This window comes from Gallinula chloropus (genome assembly GCF_964237585.1).
Source record: "Gallinula chloropus genome assembly, chromosome: 2".
Taxonomy (NCBI): domain Eukaryota; kingdom Metazoa; phylum Chordata; class Aves; order Gruiformes; family Rallidae; genus Gallinula; species Gallinula chloropus.
The window spans coordinates 37,510,796-37,530,552 of NC_140086.1; the positions used below are offsets into that span (position 1 = coordinate 37,510,796).

Here is a 19,757-nt window from a genome sequence, read left to right on the forward strand (position 1 = left end):
GTCCCACATCTTGCTATTTACTGAAAGCCCTTCAGAGTATAAATTTCATCATCTTATTTGTGCAGTTTATTGTTTACTGCTGCTCCTAGAGAGCCTCATAATAAAAATTAAAGCGAAATTCATGACAATGGAACTGTACAGAAGCTAAGGTGCACAATCAGCCTTTACATATTCCTTGTTAGGATAGTCTTATCAGAACTAAAAATACTGGAAAGCTGCATACTAAGTAACCACAGAAAGAAGACAGACAAAATCAGTGACTGCATACAAGCCTATTCATCCTAATCTCCACTCAGTTTTGCAAAACCAAGCCTACAGACCAGAAGTCTACACAGTATATTCCACGCTCAAAGGAAGCATGAAACTGAGAAGGAAATTAGCACCCTCAGATCCCTCTAATACTACCCACACAACTTAAGCAGTATGATTTCTTATACAGGCTCCTAAGCAACCACGGTACCTGCACTCAGATGGTACAGCAATTTCACTGAGGCTAATTCAGTATCCTTCTAAAGCCTACAGACTGTACAAAGTAAACAAGAGGCCAATGATAAAAATGTGTTAGAAAACATTTTCAGGAAGGGGATCAAAGAATCCAAAAAAAAAAAAAAAAGGCAAACAAACCAAACAAAACCCACCTCAAAGACCAGAGGAATAAGATACTACCTAAGTAAACAAAATGATGTGCCCAGAGAGGCTGCGATAAATGCTTACCAGAAGTATGATTAACATGGAAAAAAAAGGTCAAAATCCCATCAGATAAATTCAAATAACTGCATGATAACTTAATGCATTCCTTTAAACTTTTTCTCCTACATTAATGTCATTTTTTGACTCATAATATAAAATAATAACACTGTTAGAAAGGCGACAGAACTAGGACAACCTATTTACAACTCCTAGTGGTAACACAGGACAATCAATTCCAAATATAAATTCCCCATCTGATTTGTCCTAAATCTCTAATCTCATTAGTTCTGCACACTGATAAAAGAAATCTAAAAGAGGGTAAGTCTCCAGTCCCTGATAAATTTTATTTAGTTTATTAGATTATATAAGAATAATGAAAACAAATGTTCTGTATGGGTGAAACAACTTGTCATATTAAAGGATGTAGAAGTTACCACATGACAAGCCTTTCCAAAAGCTCCCTGACCGTAATATCTGCATTTCTTACCTCTATTGGCAATAACTTTTATAAACTCTAGAACTGTTTCCACTGTACTGAATCATAGAATCATAGGGGTTGGAAGGGACCTTGAGAGATCATCGGGTCCAACCCCTGTTGAAATGGTACCAAACCTATTCTGAGAGACAGTGTAAGCAAAGGAGTATTTGCAGTGCATTTTCTATCTAGCATGAGGACCAAATGCATATTTTAGCATTCAGCAGAATATCAACTCAAGCAGAAGGCTGTAAGACATAAATGTCTAGCTGTTTTCTAAGAAGCATTTGGCTACTTTTTCTGGCCGTTTAGCTGTATGAAAGGTATGCTGTAGCATTAGTTGTCTTGGCTTTCTCCAAGGCCTAGAGTTGTGAGCTTCCCTCACATTGATTGAATTACCTATGTAGTTCAACTCTAATTGTTTTGTCTTTGTTATTTTTATATCGCTCAAAAGAGCAACATAATGGAAGTGCTGAATGCTAGATAGAAAATGCACCCCTATGATTCTATGATTCTTAAAATAAGCACGAGAGCAAACTTTGTAAGATAAGCAAAGGGAATATATCACACTGAAAGAAAAAAATCAAAATTCTTCTAATCTAAGCAAGACACTAATAATTTGAAGGTGATGAATAAACTGCTGAGTTCAGAAGATATACCAGTACGTAAGCAAATATCTTACTGAATATTAATCCATTTATCATCTACTGTTTCAAGTGAAGAGGTCATAACTAATCACAACAAAGACACAGTATGTCTCTATCTGAAGCGCGTGCTGCCGCAGTCCCCATCACGCAGCGGACTACCCCAGAGACGACAGCACTAAACTCACAGCAAACCATTAACTTCAAGCTGGCTTCAGCTGACTACACAAACCTATCAAGGGAAAGCCTTCCACAACAAAACTACTACAATTCAAACCAAAATAATCTATTTTCTGTTTAGTAACATGTATGGATGCATTCTCTGCATCTCTAGACCCTTGCAATTAGTAGTAAAAGCAGCAGTTTCAAAATCAGGCTGGGAGATACTTTCCCGTGGGCACATCCATAGAATCACAGAATCACAGAGGCTGGAAGGGATCTCTGGAGATCATTTGGTCCACCCTTCCCACCAGAGCAGGATCACCCAGAGCAGCCTGAACTTCTACAGTGATGGAGACTCCACAACTCCTCTCTGGGCAGCCTGTCCCAGTGCTCTGACACCCTCACAGTAAAGTTCCTCCTCATGTTTATGTGGAGCTTCCTGTGTTCCAGTTTGTGCCCATTGCCTCTTGTCCTATCACTGTGCACCACTGAAAAAAAAAGAGTGACCCCATCCTCCTGACACCCACTCCTCAAATATTTATAAGCTCTAATAAGATTCCCCTTCAGTCTCTCTCCTCTAGGCTAAAAAGTCGCAAGTCCCTCAAACTCTCTTATAAAGGCAGATGTTCTAGTCCCCTAATCATCTTTGTAGCCTTTTTTGTACCCCCTCCAGAGCAAAAGAGAAAGTCAGAACATGCTGTAAATGTTTGAAAACTCAAGGATAAAACATGTGCCTCAAAAAAACCACAAGGTGCAAACAACATATTTTTCATGTTTTTTGGAAGACATACTATTTTTAAAAAAAAAGTTTGATAGCTTGACAGTTCTTCCTGTAGCTCTTGCCTCTTTAAATTCTGGATGTATTTTTATTCCCAAAACATTGCATTATTCAATTTGAAATTCCATTCAACATACTGCTGCCATATACTCAGCCATGGTCTGAAAATGTCCCACAAAAATACGTTTTCTATATTTTTACCTTCAAGGAGACTTTAGTGTTTTATAACCTTTTTTTCCCCTCCTTTTAAACTGGAAGTTTCCACAAAAGCAGTTCTGAATAATTAGTCAGCGAAGTAGACTTCCACCTTTGCAAATTTATCAGACAACTGAAAGTGTGTATATATATTCCAGCAAATCGGTCAACTTTGAACATGAGCTTTTAATTCTATCTGTGCAGAGTTAATAGTGCACATCTCTGTATTCAAGATATTAAAAAGGCCCATGTGCATATGCATTGTGTCACATGCACAATAGCTAGCCGTGTAGTGTGTATCTACTTTATCACCTAAAGCAATATTTACTGCGTTCCTTTTTTGCTCCTACCCTTCTCCTGCTATTTGTTCAGGAAAATGGATCGTAACATTTTAAATCAGCATGTGAAAGTAGACAGCCTTCACTTCCCTGGGCTACCACATTAAAATAATATCAGGGAACCTGTCAAAGTGGCAATTCCTATCCATGTGAACTGCAGCAAGTGTAGGAAGGAGCAAGGTGCTTTAAAAGAAGGGACTATATGACATGTTCAGTAAATGTATTTACAGGTTACCACATTTTATTAAGAACAAAATTTCACCCAAATTTTCTAAGGTCTCATACCAGCCAGTACTGGCAGTTTCTCTACCCCTGTGAATGGCATCCAGAATAAGCTCCTGCTGTCCGACACGCTTCCAGGGCCTTTCACCTTCCTTTCTTCCAAAACCTTGTCTGGAAAAGCACACACAGGTCCGGGGCCTGCACACTCTCAGCTAACAAAGCTCCGACTGAAACAGCACAACTTTTCCATAACCGTGAAGGCAATTAACCCTCACATCGACCACCCAGGAAGTTTCAAGAGTTCCTTCCCCCTGCCCTAAGGGCTCATCTGCTTTTCCAGAGCGCGTACTCCGATCCCCAAAGCCGCTGATTTCAGAAAACCCTTCAGAGCCAGGAGACCGTTTCCTCCGAGCTCAGGGAAGCGCCTCTCCCCGCGGGCCCAGCCTGCAGCGCCCGCCCGGGCCGCCCCCGCCTACCAACCTCCCTCTCTGGCAGCGTTTCTCAAGCAGCCCGAAAGCACCGAGACCCCCGGACCAGAGGCGGGGCGCCGGTTCCCACCCGAGACGCCGGAGCTCCCAGACGACGGCGCGCCGGCCTCGGGAGCTGTTCCGGAGTGTGACGCCGTTGTCAGGCAACGCCGCACAACAAGCGGCTCGGGCCGCAAGGCCTCACGGACCCCCGGGGACGACCTGATTGGACGCCGTGGTTCAGACCCCCGGCCGGCGCGCCCCCAACCCCGGCCCCGCTCTCTCCGCAGCCTCCGGCACCCGTCCCGCTCCCCCGGACAGCCGCCCCCATCCCGCCCGCCGCCCGCTGCGGGCTGTAAACAAGGCGGCCGCTTGGCCCCCGCGCGGCGGAGCCGGCAGACCGGGGTAGGCGGGGAGGGTACGCTAGGCGGGCTCCCGAGCGCCGTCCCGCCGCCCCGCTCACCGGCAGCCGCAGCTCGCTCCGCGTCCCGCGCGCGTCACCGCTTCCCCGAAAACCGGCGGGCGGCGCCGAGCGACGCCCCCTGCCGCCTCGGAGGGCGGCGCGACGCGGTCCTACTGTGCCCGCCCCCCCGGGCGAGGGCGGGCAGGGCTGCGCTGCCGCGGCTTTAGCCGGTGAAAGGGAGGGGGGAGGGAGGTGGCAGCGGTCTTCCCTCGCTGGGGACCTTCGCGAGCTGGTCCCCGCGAAACAGCGCTCGGCCGCCCGACTGGCCCAGGCGGAGAACGCACCGCAGTCCCCGAACACGCCTGTCAGAGCCGCGGCCCCCAGCAGTTGCCCGAGTGACCGGGCCGAGGCGCAGCGCCCAGGGCCCCCGCTGGGGGCGCAGCGCCGCCCGCCCCGGGCCTGCGCGGACCGTACCACCTTCTCCCGCGGCCCCCTCCGCCGCGCGTCGCTTGGTTCCGCCGGCGGCCCGGTGCGGTGGTGAGGTGGGCCGGGGCCAGGGCCAGGGCCAGGGCCGGGCCCGGTGAGCGGGGCGATGGCGGCGGCGGGGAGCGGCGCCTCCGGGAGCGGGATGGCGCAGAAGACGTGGGAGTTGGCCAACAACATGCAAGAGGCGCAGAGCATCGACGAGATCTACAAGTACGACCGCAGGCAGCAGCAGGAGATCCTGGCGGCCAAGCCCTGGACCAAAGAGTGAGCGAGAGGGGCCGGGCCAGGCGGCGGGGCTGGAGGGCCGGGCGGGCGGGCGGGCAGCGGGGGCCTGAGGCGCGGGCCGGGTGGCGGGGCCGGCCCTGATGGCTTCCGCGGCCTCTTCTCTTGCAGCCACCATTACTTCAAGTACTGCAAGATCTCGGCGCTGGCGCTCCTGAAGATGGTGATGCACGCCAGGTCAGGGGGCAACCTGGAGGTGATGGGGCTCATGCTGGGCAAGGTGGATGGAGAAACCATGATCATTATGGACAGCTTCGCACTGCCGGTGGAGGGCACCGAGACTCGCGTCAACGCTCAGGCAGCCGCCTACGAGTACATGGCTGCGTACATTGAAAACGCAAAGCAGGTGAGGAGAAGGGCCAGAGTGTGTTTCCTTCCGTGGTGTGGCTGCAGATCTTGTTCAGCTAATCGTGCAGCAGTACCTACTGGAGTTTGCAGGCTTCCCTGCCGCCCCCTCCCACCTGCCACCATGATGGAGTGCCTGTCCAGCTGCCCTGGTTTTTCTCAAAGGTGGCTAAGAGAACTCTTGTCAGTAGCAAAGAACACAGGCCTCTCTAAATATTTTCACATACATATTTCCAAGCCTTACAGTAGGTCATAAAGTACTGAACTCTCTTTTCCTTTATAAGTGTTTTTTATTGCTCAGGAAGCGTTTTTGTGGCTGCAGCTGGTGGCTTCTGGATGGAACAAGGAAGGAGTGTGTTTCTAAAAACAGTATGCAAAATTAAATCCAAAATATGCATGTGTCAGAGATACCACTTAGAGATCAGCGATACAGTGTTTGTTCTTACCTTCTTGCTTTCTGAAGTGTTACTGCATAGCCATGCTGCTGCTTTCATTAAAAAAAGAAAATACATTTATCAAGAAAGAAGCAAGTTTCAGTGCAACTTAATTATTCATTCCAAATTTATAATTTGGAAATTTACTAGGTGAACTCAGGGGTCTGTTCCCATTCTTTGTCGCCCTGCATTCATTGGTCATGTCATACTAAGCTTGACTATGCAGTACAATTCTCAGATGGAGAAGGATAACAGAAATACCAGTCAGCTCTGTGCCTGATGTAGGGACAAGCGTGGCGTGTCAGGGCACCTGCTGACATGCTTCTTCCAAAATAGGACAATCCTATACTGCAAATAAGCAGTGAAGTATCTCTAACTCTACAAGCTCAAATAATTTTGAGGCCCAGTTTACCCTTTGTCTTCTCTTTAATACTTGAAGTGTTTTACACCAGCTAAAATTAGAGCCCCCTACACTGAAGATACCAGAACAGTATTTGGGTTATTTTGGAGAGTTGTGCTTCTATTCACAACTTGAGTTAGAGATATTTAAATAGGTGTGAATTAGACTGGATCATAACATCAGAAGAGAGTGAACATAATCCAGCAGTAGGTATATCTGGAACTTCTTAAAAAATAATTCATCCCTTTTTATAAGAACACTTAGAAATTATTTAATCCAGTTCCTTTTATCTGGAAGCTGTTAATGTCATACTGTTGTTGCAGAAAGATAGGCAATTTGAAGATAGGCCTTTCCCTAAAGATGTATCCATGCTATTCAGTCCTTAGGTAGAAATAATAGGTTTCAAAATAGTATGTACATGGCATAAAATCAGTATTGTTTAATATACAGTTAGTTTGTCTGTTTAAAACCGTCCAGGTTTATGTAGAAGGACTGGTATGATAGGATGTTTTTTCTGGTTGCTGCACTGTACAGTTTTTCTCCATGGCTGGTTTCACAATCTTGAAGTTGAACTTGTGTGCAGATGCAGTCGCTCAGCTTTGCTGGTGCTGTGGCAGAGTTTGGACGGTGGCTGTTCCACATTTGGTTTTGGCAAGCAGTTGTTCCTGAAATAACTTGTTTTAATATTAGATTGCAAGTTGATCCGTTCTCCTGCATAAGTACCTTACAGATCCCAACGTTCCAGTTATTTGCTTCTTCACAGGCAGGATCTGATGTTCATACAGATAAAATGTGTAGTTTGGCTTTGAAAAATAACTCATGTTCTCTAGTGTTTTGTTAAGTCTCCTCTGTGTTATGGGACATGTAAAGAAATACGTGTTTCACTCAGTAAGCAATTTGTGTATTCTGACTTGACTTAACATTTTTCTGATGTAACCTTCCCGACCTATTCAGTATTTAGCAAAACCAAGCAGGGGATGTATCCAAACACACACCTTTTAGTTAAGAACTCGAATATAGGGCTGTGCCAAAATTATTCAGCTCTGTATGGAGCAGCCAGGAAGCAATTTGTGAGAGAGGCTAACAAAATTGGGTGCAATGGGTTTTCATTCTCCAGGGATTTTTTGGTTTTGCTTTAGTTTTTCTTCCCGTATTTATAAAGATAGTCAGGGTTATTATTTGGAAAATCCTGTTTTAAGATTTTTCTGATTCTAAACATCTCAAAACTTAATGTATTGGCTTTTATGGCATGCTCTGGCAATAAATCCTGAGGTGTGTTACTGTACTAAATAATGAATGTTCATTCTATATATACAGCACATATTCTTTGAGATTATGCTTATATATATTATACTACTTATGTGATAACTGCCCTGAGAAATTTCTCTTCTGTGATGAAGAGTCCCAGCTTGCTTGCCACCTCAACACATGGCATCTCTTCAGCTGTCATTGAAGAAGGATCTCCTGGCTCCTTGAAGTTCTTTCTTCTGTGGTAGTAGCTCCAACAGAGAATGCTACTACTACCGGTTGTATGGTTTCTAGAAAACAGTCTAGCAAAATAAGGTGTATGTTTAGTATTTAGTGTTAGTAAATTAGCATTGTGAGCTCTGTGTGTATTCCTTTTCCTATCACCATGTTGTAGTATGCTTGAAGACCCAACAGAGGGCAGCTGATACTTTGGAATAGAGATTGACACTGGGTTTATTTTCCTTCCCTGCTGTTAGGTTGGTCGTCTAGAAAATGCCATTGGCTGGTACCACAGTCACCCTGGCTATGGCTGCTGGCTCTCGGGGATCGATGTCAGTACCCAGATGCTTAACCAGCAGTTTCAGGAACCCTTTGTAGCAGTGGTGGTAAGTACTGGCTGATAGTTGGTAAAGCCACATAGCAAATTATGTTGGGAGGGGAGTAATTGTTCAATTTTTGTCTGCTGGCGTTCTAATAATGTTCGTTTTGCATGGTGGAAGCGTTAGATCCAAATTCTAAATTGGTAACATTACTTGTGCTTTGTTAGCCACATACTGGTCAAACCAGTAGTGTTGCTCACCAAGGCCCTTTTTGCTGCACTGTTCCAGGTATGGTTCCTGCTCCATATATTACTCTGAAAGTTCTACTTGCTGCTTTTGCAAAGAAATATGTTGAGTGATCCATGATCAACCTCTTGCAACAGAAGAGCATCGCTTTCTTTTGTTCTCTTTGATGCTTTTTCTGTCAAAATAGAACAAGGCATCCACGCTGAGTTCTGTTACTTTGCATCTAAAGTGCCTTTTAAATTAAATCAGTGACGTAGTACGAGGTAGAAGATAATAGGAAATGTAGTGTCTTTTGAAGAAAAAAATGAAGACTTTCTTCTGGCCCCTCAGGACCTTCCAGGCTTCAGATCACATTTGACATCAAAAAAAAACCCTTATTTTAGATATTACATGTACAAGGATTGCTACTGAAGGAAATAAAAGACAGGGAATAAAGGAAAAATTATTCAGGAAGAAACAATATAACTTTGACAGAGAGGATATGTAACTCGTTTGGAAAGTATAAATGACCGTTAAGTATTTCCACCATGTGCGTTCTCCTATGTAGTGATATAATTTCACCATTTTGGAATGGTTTCCTTGGGATTGCTTTTTTCTATTTTTTTCCTTCTTTTTTTTTTTTAATTGATCTGAAAATTAAGTAGGGTGTTAGTACATATCTCAGTAAGGAGATTTCCTCATTTGTTTCCTGTATTTTCAACGAAAATACATCAGATCGCAGCACTGTTTTTCTTACCTCTAGTGTTTGTAAGATTAAATTGCAGGGGTTTACTGTGGTTTGTTGATTGCTCTCAAGTGAAATATCCTCAAAATATTTGGGAAATGAGGAAAAAGAGTTTGGAAAAAATGCTCAATAGAAGGCTTTCTCATCTTTTAGAGAGTCTCATACCAACAGATGCTAACTGAAAAAGCACTGTTTATGACAAAACTGATACAATTTGTGCTGATTACATTCCTGAAATACCATTATTGTACAATAGTAATTATGTATACAGTATTATTCAATAAAGTTAATTTATTCCTGTAATAATTTATAACACAAAAATAACAAACATTACCTGTATTTCTACAGATTGATCCAACAAGAACAATATCTGCAGGAAAAGTAAATCTTGGAGCATTTAGGACATATCCTAAGGTAAATAGTTAAAATTATCTAGGGTGTGATCACTAAACTGTCTTAAATAATGCATTGGTTCTAAAGATTACTGCAGTTTGATCATCTGACAGTTTGATCTGCTGTGCATAGTTCATTCTAAAAGACATGGTGATATACTGGTTATTGCATGTCTTTGGATATTGATTACATTTAGAAAGGTTGACTTATAGCTTGGGTTTCATAGATTTTTGGCAGTGTTAAATGAAATAGGCCATCTAGGTAGTGGAGCTTTCCTAAAATTATATAGCTCCATATAGCTCTTTTTAATGGCTATAGTTCTAGGTAGCATTCATCAGAATAAATTCATGTTCATTCTCCTCTATCATTTTGTAGTCCTAAACATAAATGTTAATAGCATGTTTAATATGTTGTAGTCTGCTTTTCATTTTAGAAATGGAAGGTTCATAACTTTCTACTTAATTCTTTCAAATATTATTAATCTTCACAAAATAATGTATTAAAAAATCAAGTTAATTAAACAACATGGAAGGGTTAGGATAAAAAAAAAACCCCTAGAAAATCACAGAAATATTGGAGATCTAGATCTCCCAATACAGTCTTCCATTTATACTTCTGGCAGAAATTATAACTGCTGTTTGATTTCAGTATTACAAAATTCAGGCATATCCTTCAATTTTTCAGTTTTTGTTGACTAATCAAGTACACTAGAGTGTCATCCAGTAAAACTGTAATTAACAAAAATGTTTGTGAGCAGTTCCTAGTTGCTTTCCAGCATTATTTTTGTGTTGACAAATATATGAGAGGTCTTATAGCAATTTCTGATTCAGATGAATATTCAGTTCTGTAGGCAAAACCACTTCATAAATGCTTTCAGAATTTCGAGCAGGAAGAGAAATCCTGCACCTGAAAACCAAACTGTATATAGAAAATGCATATTAGAAGAATATTTTTAGTGAGGTCTCACAGTGGTGTATGGGCAGTTCTTGCCTAGTCAGTACCTGTGAGTGGCACCATCTTGGCTAAATAAGTAACTGAAGTTTTATGTATCCCTAAGGTATATCCAAGCCATGGAGGTTTCTTCCCTCATCTTGTGCCTCCTGCCTTCCCTTAAAAGAGGATTGAAATAGCTTTCAAAATAGATGGCTCTGGCTTGCCATCTTACTTTGAAAAAGTCTCAACTATGACAACTAGTTTGCTTCCAACGTGCTTTTTTGATAGATCTGCATATGTAATGACAGCTAGTAAAGCCAAATGTAAACCCAAGATCCAAGAAAATTCCAAATTGCAGGCTACTGGGGGAAATTTCATTCTTCATAGGGAAAATAAACCAGAATTGCATAAGCTGGATACTTTGTGAAGTGCTTTCAAAGAGTTGAGGCTTTTTTAAAAGTCCCAAAATTAGTGTGTCCCAAAATTACCATGTCATCTTTGCCCTTTGTTCAATTTTTAGGGTTATAAACCTCCAGATGAAGGTCCCTCTGAATACCAGACTATTCCACTTAATAAAATAGAAGACTTTGGAGTACATTGTAAGCAGTAAGTAATGTGAAAACTACAAACTAGCAGAAGCTCTGTGTGTGTGAGGGTGTGTGTTGTTTGTTTGTTTTCAGGTCAGTACCTATCTTGGTGTTTCAGATCTTGAAGTCCTTTGCTGCTTTAGCACTGTTGGTTTTTGTGAAAAAGTGTTACTGTCATTTATCAGGAGATACTTTAAGGAGAAGTGTTATGGAGGTGAAGGTGAACCTGGTTAAAAGCTTTGGCACTTGATTCCTGAACACCTTTAAGAAGTGGCACTTTCTTAGCACAGGGAGGAAAGGGTCAGGTGTAGATCTAGCAGCAGGGTTAGGGAGGCTGTTATGTATCTTCTGAGTAGTGGCAAGCGCTGTGTGTCTTTATCCCACATCACTGAGCACGTTAAGTTTCTGTCTTTGGCAAGAGTGGAAAGTGGAGCTGCTGCAAGGGTAACATCAGCAACAGAAAGAATTACTGCTAGTTTACTTTCCATGAATTAAAGAGATAGTTGAGTTTTAACCATCCTTTAGCTGTTCTGTCCCTTAGCCACATGCTCATCACCTCATAGCTACATTTACCTACTTGTTCAGCATTTGTTTTCCTACATCAGTCCCCTGATCTAATACAACTTGTGGGAACACATGTTCTTGCTGGTTAAGCTAAGGTTGTGTAGAAGAGAGACAGGTGCTGGAGACAGTGTTTGCAAAGAACAGGTAAGGAAACATAGGACTGCTTCTTTCAATCACAGCCTGGTTTCAATTCTACCTTCAAATGTTTGACAAGCACTACAACATAAGCACCGGTGTGTGGAGAACTTGTCAATGAGGTCGCCATCAGTGTATCCTGTAGGCTGTTGCATAGTCTTTTTCACATTTCTGGTGCATGGATGTCAGTGCGTCATAGTTGCATGCAAAGTCTGACCCTGAAGATGAAGAAATTATAACAGTTGGAATTTGTGCCATTTGAGGAAAAATCTAGAACAGTAGCTACACAGGAATCTTTGTAGAACTGTAATTTCTAGACTTTTCTAGTCCTTTTAAGTCTAGCATTGGCCATTAACCCATGCTTTTAGTCGTGATAGAGGGGATAAGTTTTATCCTTTGTATTCTAGAGGTGGCCAGTTTGTGAGAGTTCATTTAGTGTGGGGTTTTTTCAAGTTGAAAGTGATTAATAGTTATCATTATAATCTCCATCTCAGGAAGTTTGCTTCTTGTACAAGCTATTTTTTTCCATCCAAAACAAGAAAATATTTTCCATTCTTTCTGAGAAGGAAACAGCAGTTAGGTGAACAGAGGGAAGTAAAACTGGAAATTTGTCACTCTACTGAATTACTGATAATACAAAAGAGTAGTGGTGTCCTCTCAGTAGTATGGGTAGCACGACTAAGAATTAAAAGTTTAGAGAACTTAATGATTCTGTGGTTTATTCTAGTTTGGGAAAGACCTTTAAGATACTGCCAAGACCACCTCTAAACCATGTCCCCAAGCACATCTTTTAAATACTTTCAGAGGTAGTGACTGAACCCCTTTCCTGGACAGCCTGTTCCAACGATTGACAACACTTCTGGTGCAGAAATGTTTCCTAACATCCAATCTAAACCTGCCCTGGCACAATTTGAGCCTCTTTCTTCTTGTCCTATCACTCATTACTTGGGAGAAGAGACCAACCCCCCACCTTGTTACAATCTCCTTTCATGTAGTTGTAGAGAGTGATAAGGTCTCTCCTCAGCCTCCAGGTTCCTTCAGCCACTCCTAGACTTCATATCTAGACCCTTGATGATCCTGTCTGTTTGGGAAGCCAGTTACTACTGATTGCTTCATAGTAGCTGTCTGGATTATCTTGGTCAAACTTCTCTCCTTAATTTGTCTTCAGTGCCCAATGTGAAACTGTTTCCATTTAATCTTTTTAAGTGACTTTGTAATTCCTTGGATTTCTAATTTTCCATCTGCCACATGTCTCTCTGAAAAGCTGACTTGGTACCTTGCTTTTGTAAGTATATGTGAAATAAGGGTATTTGTTCTATCACCGAAATATTTAAGTGTGGTATCTTGGTAGATTTTTAAAGCACGTTTATCTTGGATGGAATTTCTTACAGAAATGCCAAGCAAAATAACTTTCCAGAGAACTCAAGAGATTATTGATAATCTGCTAAAGAATTTCCTCATCAAAATAAAGTTTAATACAGCTCTTTAACGTTGCTGTAATTCACCTACACTAAAGACTTTGCACAGCTCAGCTTTCTGTCTGCTTTATCATCTCCAGTGAATTCTGTAGCGCCAGTAGAGCCTGGCTTTCAAAGCAGGTGTGGTGGAATGCATGATTGTTTGTCTGTTTGCAATATTTACTGCTACCAAACAGTCCTAATTGAATTAGAGGTGGTACATGGAAAAGCGCAGTCGTCCCCAAGTAGCACTTACCACAGTATTGAAGATCTCAAGCATGGAACAAGGCACCGTTGTGTTGCAGAAGTTAAGAGAGCAATTTAAAAGCTTTTGCAATCTCATTAAATAGACCACAGCAGTATGAGTGGGGATTATGTATATCTGTGTTAAAGCTGTATATTAAATACTTATGGAAAATCTTTTAGAGATAAAATAGGAACTGGGAGTGACTTTTTATTGTTCAGTGCTTTGAATTTTTGAAGATACTTGCCACTAATAAGGGGTTTTTGAGTTGCATTTACATTGGGCTTCTCAGCCAAATAAGATGTATTTAGATGGAAGCTTATTTTTCTCTGCATGTTTGTTTTTAAAGGTATTATGCTTTAGAAGTCTCATACTTTAAATCGTCTTTGGATCGTAAATTGCTTGAGCTTTTGTGGAACAAGTACTGGGTGAACACTCTCAGTTCTTCTAGTTTGCTTACTGTAAGTACTGCAGTGTGCTATCCTGTGCATAGATTGATTCATTAGTGCTGAAAGCCCAAGCCCCTACTGTAAAAATACATATGCTTTTTAAAAGTAGAAGGTGGGAATAATTTGTTGCACTGTAATGAATAGGATACCTTAATATAACACTAAAAAAACCCCAACCCCAGAACACAAACAGAACTGTTAAAATGAGGTTGCAACAGAAATGCTACAGGTAGACCTTCAGTGTAACAGCTCATCATCAAAACCTGCCTTCTGCAAAAGCCAATTTTGTAGCTTTTCTCTTGGTCAAAATCAACTGAGTTTTACTTCCTCTTTCATAACTCAGGGCTCGGGCAGAAAGGAATAGAGTGCCTCTCAGGTAATGAGCATTCATTTGTCAGATGTTCACCTTCTGCTCTCTCAGCCACCACTCCTGTGCTGCTCCTGTTCTGTATGACACCAATTGCAGATAAGGGTTAAAACGTGCAGGTTAAGGGTTAAGACCTATGGGCTTAAAGGCTCTTTTCAGATCTTGTTTATTTTGCATGTAAATGCTTGAATGTATAACTTAGATTTCAGTATGTTTGTTGCCTTTTTCTCCTAAGAATGCTGACTACACCACTGGCCAAGTCTTTGATTTGTCTGAAAAATTAGAACAGTCAGAAGCTCAGCTTGGAAGGGGCAGTTTCATGCTGGGTTTAGAGACTCATGATAAGAAATCAGAAGACAAGCTTGCAAAAGCAACAAGAGACAGGTAAGATAACACATCATGGTGTCCTTCCCTATAAAAAGTGTTAATTGTGTTCTAAACTTTTATCTTGCCTTTAACTGTAGCCTACCAGTTAAACTGTAACCTGTGAATATTAACTGGAGTATAGATAGAAATGAGAGACTCCAAATGTCACTAGTTCTTTTTGAAAGCTTAAGAAAATCTTGCCTTTATCAAACCTACAATGTTTTCCCAGTATTTGTTTCTGGAATAAATTCAACTCTAGTTAAAACAAAAAAATCCTGTTAAATTGCATCAGTGTACAACAGAGCAGAGAGATGTCTTCTGTCAAGTGCAAAATGGTAGCATTGCTGGAAAAGAGCACATTTTAATGTAATTAATTTGGTTTCAACTAACAGTAAATAAAATTATTACCTAGAACATGAGCTTAAAAACTGGTGCTAACAGTCCAGTAAGTTTCAATTACACTTGTATAATACTTTCATTCACTTAAAAATTCATTCACTTAATTTTTTCATCCTTCTTAATTATTACATCCTCTTTTCTGCAAATGAGGATTTTGTTGTTGTTTTGTGGGGTTTTTTGTTTCTTAAGAAGTGGATTACAGACATTCTGGCCTTTATATTTAACTGATTTTTTTCAATACCAGATGAATGGTGAATTTATTTATAAGTAAAAGAATCAAGAGGTCTTGTATGAAGAGACCAATTTATGATTAAATGAGTTCTATCTTGCTCAGTATGACTCAGGTGAACATGGGCTTTGCCTTAATAGAGGAGTGAGCTTGTGTTGGACAGACCCTTGTTATGTTACCTGCACATGTAATATAGTCATTACTGGATAGAATCAGAGCTGCTGTTGTACTTGTGTCTTCTGTGTATTTGTGTCCTTGTTAGGGAATGTTCTCAGCTCTTACACCTGAGTGAGCTGGAGAGGGGAGTGACTTTATAGAAGGTGATACCCACTTAGACCATTTCAGTTGCAGAATCTATTTGCAGTGGAGTTAAGACTCACAACAACCAGGTTAAGTGACACCTCCCAGTTCCTTTAGTGACACAGTTGCAACAGGAAGCCTTTAAAGATGTGAGGAGGATGGGAGTTGCTGACAAGTTTGCTTTGATTTTGATCCCTGTTTGGTGTCCCAAAATACTGATCACATTTTACTTTCACGTTATTCTCATGTGCTTACAACTATTCCAAAAATAAGTCGTCTGATCATCCTGCTGTATTATTTCTTGCAGAGTTTCTAAACATTTTTTCTTTCCTATTTTCATTTAGTCATCATAAGTAGTTAGTTTATAAATTGCAGGACTGGAAAGGATTTTTGTTGTCATCAGTTCTGCTTTTCTCTGGAACAGAGGCTACTGTAGTTCCCAAAATGAACTGTAGCACTTCTACAGATGCACATTTTTCTTTATCTAATAATCTTTCCTGTGAAAAGATGGTAGAAAACTCATACAGATACCAGGACAAGTGATTCAGTGGCACCCAAATTACTATCAAGAAATAAGGTTGCAAAGTTTGCTGCAGGATTCCTTGGTGTACCTGTTTTAAGAAAAATGATACTGTAAGGCATTAGCATCAGTACATTTGCCTATATGATTACCTTCTGTTACTGTACATACAAATCTAAAGAGCCATTTCCCAGGAGTACCTGCACATTAGGCAAACTGTGCTCCAAGCTGGCTTCCTTTGCTTAGGATTTCTTTATCTGTCCAGTAGTAATTTGTCCCTATTCTCCTCCATGCCTTCAGGGCTGATTCATCTTCTGCATTTGTATATTCTGTTTTGAGATGGTTTTAGTTCATAGTTTAATGCTACATCTCCCTAAGCCAGGCACACTGGATGAAACTGGGAACCATAGGAATCCTCTCGGCGGTTTTGCATGTTACTTATTTTGAACTAATGACTGATGAGCTCTGTAAACTCTTCCTTTAATATTCTCTGTGAAGTTGTTTTCAGAGGTGCTGTGGTTATTGTGCACTTGCTGGCCTGGGGTTGGGCATAGGAGGTAAGGTAGAGAATACAGTGAGCCTTCAGGCATTGATAACAGCTGGTAGCTCCATTCCCCCAGAGATTTATTTTTTCTTATTTTTGGTCCAGATGACCACAGAGCTCCCTTGCTGTTGTTAATGCAAAATGTCCTGAATTCCCAGATAAGTAAGTTTTCTGGAATCGGTCTTTCTGTGCACAGTGCTAAGGCAGTTTGCTTTATAAGTAACAAAACGTTATTGGCAACAATGGCAGAATTCTGTGTGTGACTTTTCCTTTCTGGACAGTAGAGATTCATGGGGTTGTGGGCACCCTGAACTTCCAAAACAGCTGAATATCTTCAAATAAAATGACAGTTCAGTTTTTGGCCAACCTTGAATTTATGCTTGTTTTTCAGCTGCAAGACCACCATAGAAGCTATACATGGATTGATGTCTCAGGTTATTAAGGATAAACTTTTTAATCAAATTAATATAGCTTGAAATGCATCACCAGCTGATACACATCTCCAAAGCAGAAAAAAAGTCATGGTTTCTTCTGTAGTACTTCAATATTTCCCACCTGTCTGAGCAGTTTTAAAGAACAAAATGTTCTGAAATGTAGTGCAACGTTTTGTTCTTTAATCATAAAACACAACCAGTGCAGAGAATTGTTCCAAAAGAAAAAATAAACGTGACTTACTGGATCTTGCTCTTGGGTATTTATCTCTATTATCCAACTGCAATAAAACAATTTTGAAAATTAGTGTTTTGGGCCTTTTTTTTTTTTTTTTCACAGACATTCATCTCTCTCTCTTATTGTTCTGTCCACTCAGTTAGCTAGGTAACCTACACAATATAAGAAGTTTGTTTCTCAGATTTTCATTTCCATGCTTAATTGTAAGAATTTAAATCCTATTTGCTTATCTTTTTTAACAAGTTATTAAATCTAATGAAGCCTTTCCTCATTTCATTTTTCTGGTCCACCCAGAAATGGTTTCTTCTCACAGTGATGAAACATTCATGTATGATCCTACAGTGTTTTCCTTGTAGCAAACAGGCAATGGACATTTTATATTTCTAATTAGTCAACAACCAGTTCCACAGCAAAACTAATAATATGGTTCTATACCATTATTATTCTCTTGCTCGCTTCCTGTTGCTTGTCATAGTCACTTCTTGCATGCAAAACAACAAAATGAAAAATTATCTCTGAAATACACATTAGGCTAATTTAGGGGCACAGATAGTAAAGTTCATTAATCATCATTGCTGGCTTACAACAGGGTGCTGCTGCAGGGCTGATCTTAAGTTTGTTTTGGAGGCTTTCATGCTGCATTTCAATAATTCAAGATGTTTGGATTTCTTTTAGGTTTTTATCCTTAATCCTGAGTTTCCTGGGGGTTTTGGAATGTTTACTTCTGGGATAATTTATGCTTTATGCAATATGCCATTATGCTTTATACCTTAAGTAACTGATACTCCTTTTCAACCTTAATTCCGCCTTGATGTGGGTTTTGCTTTTGTTTTGGTCTGGAAATTTTAATAGCTATTACTCATTTGGGGCTTTTCAGCCAAATGGATTCCAGTGTATTTGAAGTTAAGATACAAGTTATACCACAAAGTTATTATTCCGTGAGGAAATGCAGATAGCCTGCAGAAATTCATAAAGAGTTTTAAAGCAGCAGCATCCAACAGTATAGGACATACACATTTAATCAGAGGTAGTAAAGTTGAGACAGGCATCAGATGTATAGTTTGATAGAACAATTTTATGCTTCTTCCAGCATGGCCATGGTGGTGGGGAGGCAGGAGAAGCAAGCTGTGGTGTTTTAATATTAATTTTCTTGGAAATGGCAGCAATAGACTTCTGTTAAGCCTAAAGCAGTACATTTTAAGTTCCAGGAAGATGCCACAAGTGTACCTGGCAAGGAACTGTCTACTTTCTTTCACGAGTGTTTGTGAGACTTCACATTTTAGCACGCAGCTGTTGACCCACTCTGTCTGTGTTTACACTCAGAAGTACATTACTGTTGTGAGATAAATGCCTGTTAGAAAATATAACATGTTGCTACTTTACAGACCTGGCATAACATGATCCAAAAGTATTGGATGTCCTGTATTACCAGAGATATAATAATTTAATCCCATCTGAGTCTATTTAAACTGTCCTCATTTGTGATAACAACGAGCTGCAATTCTGTGCGGGCAGGTCTACACTGAATATTCTTAGTCCAGGTTGATTTTAAAAAAATAAGTTGTTTTATAAACTGTAGCAGGACAAATGCTGTGGTAAACAGTTGTCCACTGAGCTGCGTGTGGTGTCGCTTGCTGAGCACAGAGTGTCAGAACTCAGTTTAAAACCATACTTGTCGTGTGGCTGTATCTGAGGCCTCTGTGGGATCCTTTCTGCAGTATTCAGGAACCAAAATAACAGCACCCTTGTCTTTGATCAACCAGTTTTAATGCTAGTATTATTCCAAATTCTGCCTTAATGGAGATCAGAATTGCGTGCGTTGGAGGTGATTACCACAAAGGACTCATCGGATATAAACACACAACTGTATCCTAAATAGCAGAGCATCGTTAAGGGAGAGAAAGTATGCTGTAATCCTACCAACTAGCTCTGAGATTTTACTAGGAGTAAAGATATCGATGAGAACAATACACATTGTATATCAACAAATACATTAATTAATTCTTAGACATTTGCATCCACTTTTTACTTAGAAATCGTGCACATGAGTGCCACGTGTCAGGTAATTATTTGGTCAGGTGCTTCAGTACATACAAAAGGATATGCAAATGGGTTCTCTGTATTTAGATTTCTGAGACAATTCTGAGTGCTTTTGACATTTTAATAAATTTCAATCTAATCCAATGACCACAATTAATTTCTTCATCTAACAGTATTTGCCAACGGATATTCAAGTTACAGAGTGTTGAAAATGCTCAGTTTTAAGTCGTCCTGTACACTCACCTTGCTCACCCATACAAATTAGGCTATACATTTTAATCTCAACAAAATCAAAATAAATACATGAATGTTTGTAACAATCCAATACCAAGGGCTAAGCTGTAAATCCTGACAGAGTACCAGTTTGGCTTTATTGTGCACAGGCTTTTAAGAAGAGCCTTTCAGATGTAATTCTGTGGTTACTGAGACATCAAAGATGCTTCGTTGTCCTATCAGACCTCCTTCTCCTTTGAAGTTCTCTTC

The 19,757-nt window shown here is 40.7% G+C and overlaps 1 protein-coding gene across 1 annotated transcript; it reads left to right on the forward strand.

Moving 5' to 3' along the window:
* Window positions 1-4,884: 4,884 nt before the first annotated feature.
* Window positions 4,885-17,298, forward strand: COPS5 (COP9 signalosome subunit 5). Its single transcript, XM_084260318.1, has 8 exons — window positions 4,885-5,124; window positions 5,254-5,488; window positions 8,046-8,174; window positions 9,427-9,492; window positions 10,925-11,010; window positions 13,741-13,852; window positions 14,443-14,591; window positions 16,957-17,298. Exons 1-8 carry the CDS (start codon window positions 4,967-4,969, stop codon window positions 17,039-17,041), a joined length of 1,020 nt encoding a protein of 339 aa, XP_084116444.1. The 5' UTR covers window positions 4,885-4,966; the 3' UTR covers window positions 17,042-17,298.
* The last annotated feature ends 2,459 nt before the right edge of the window (window positions 17,299-19,757 follow it).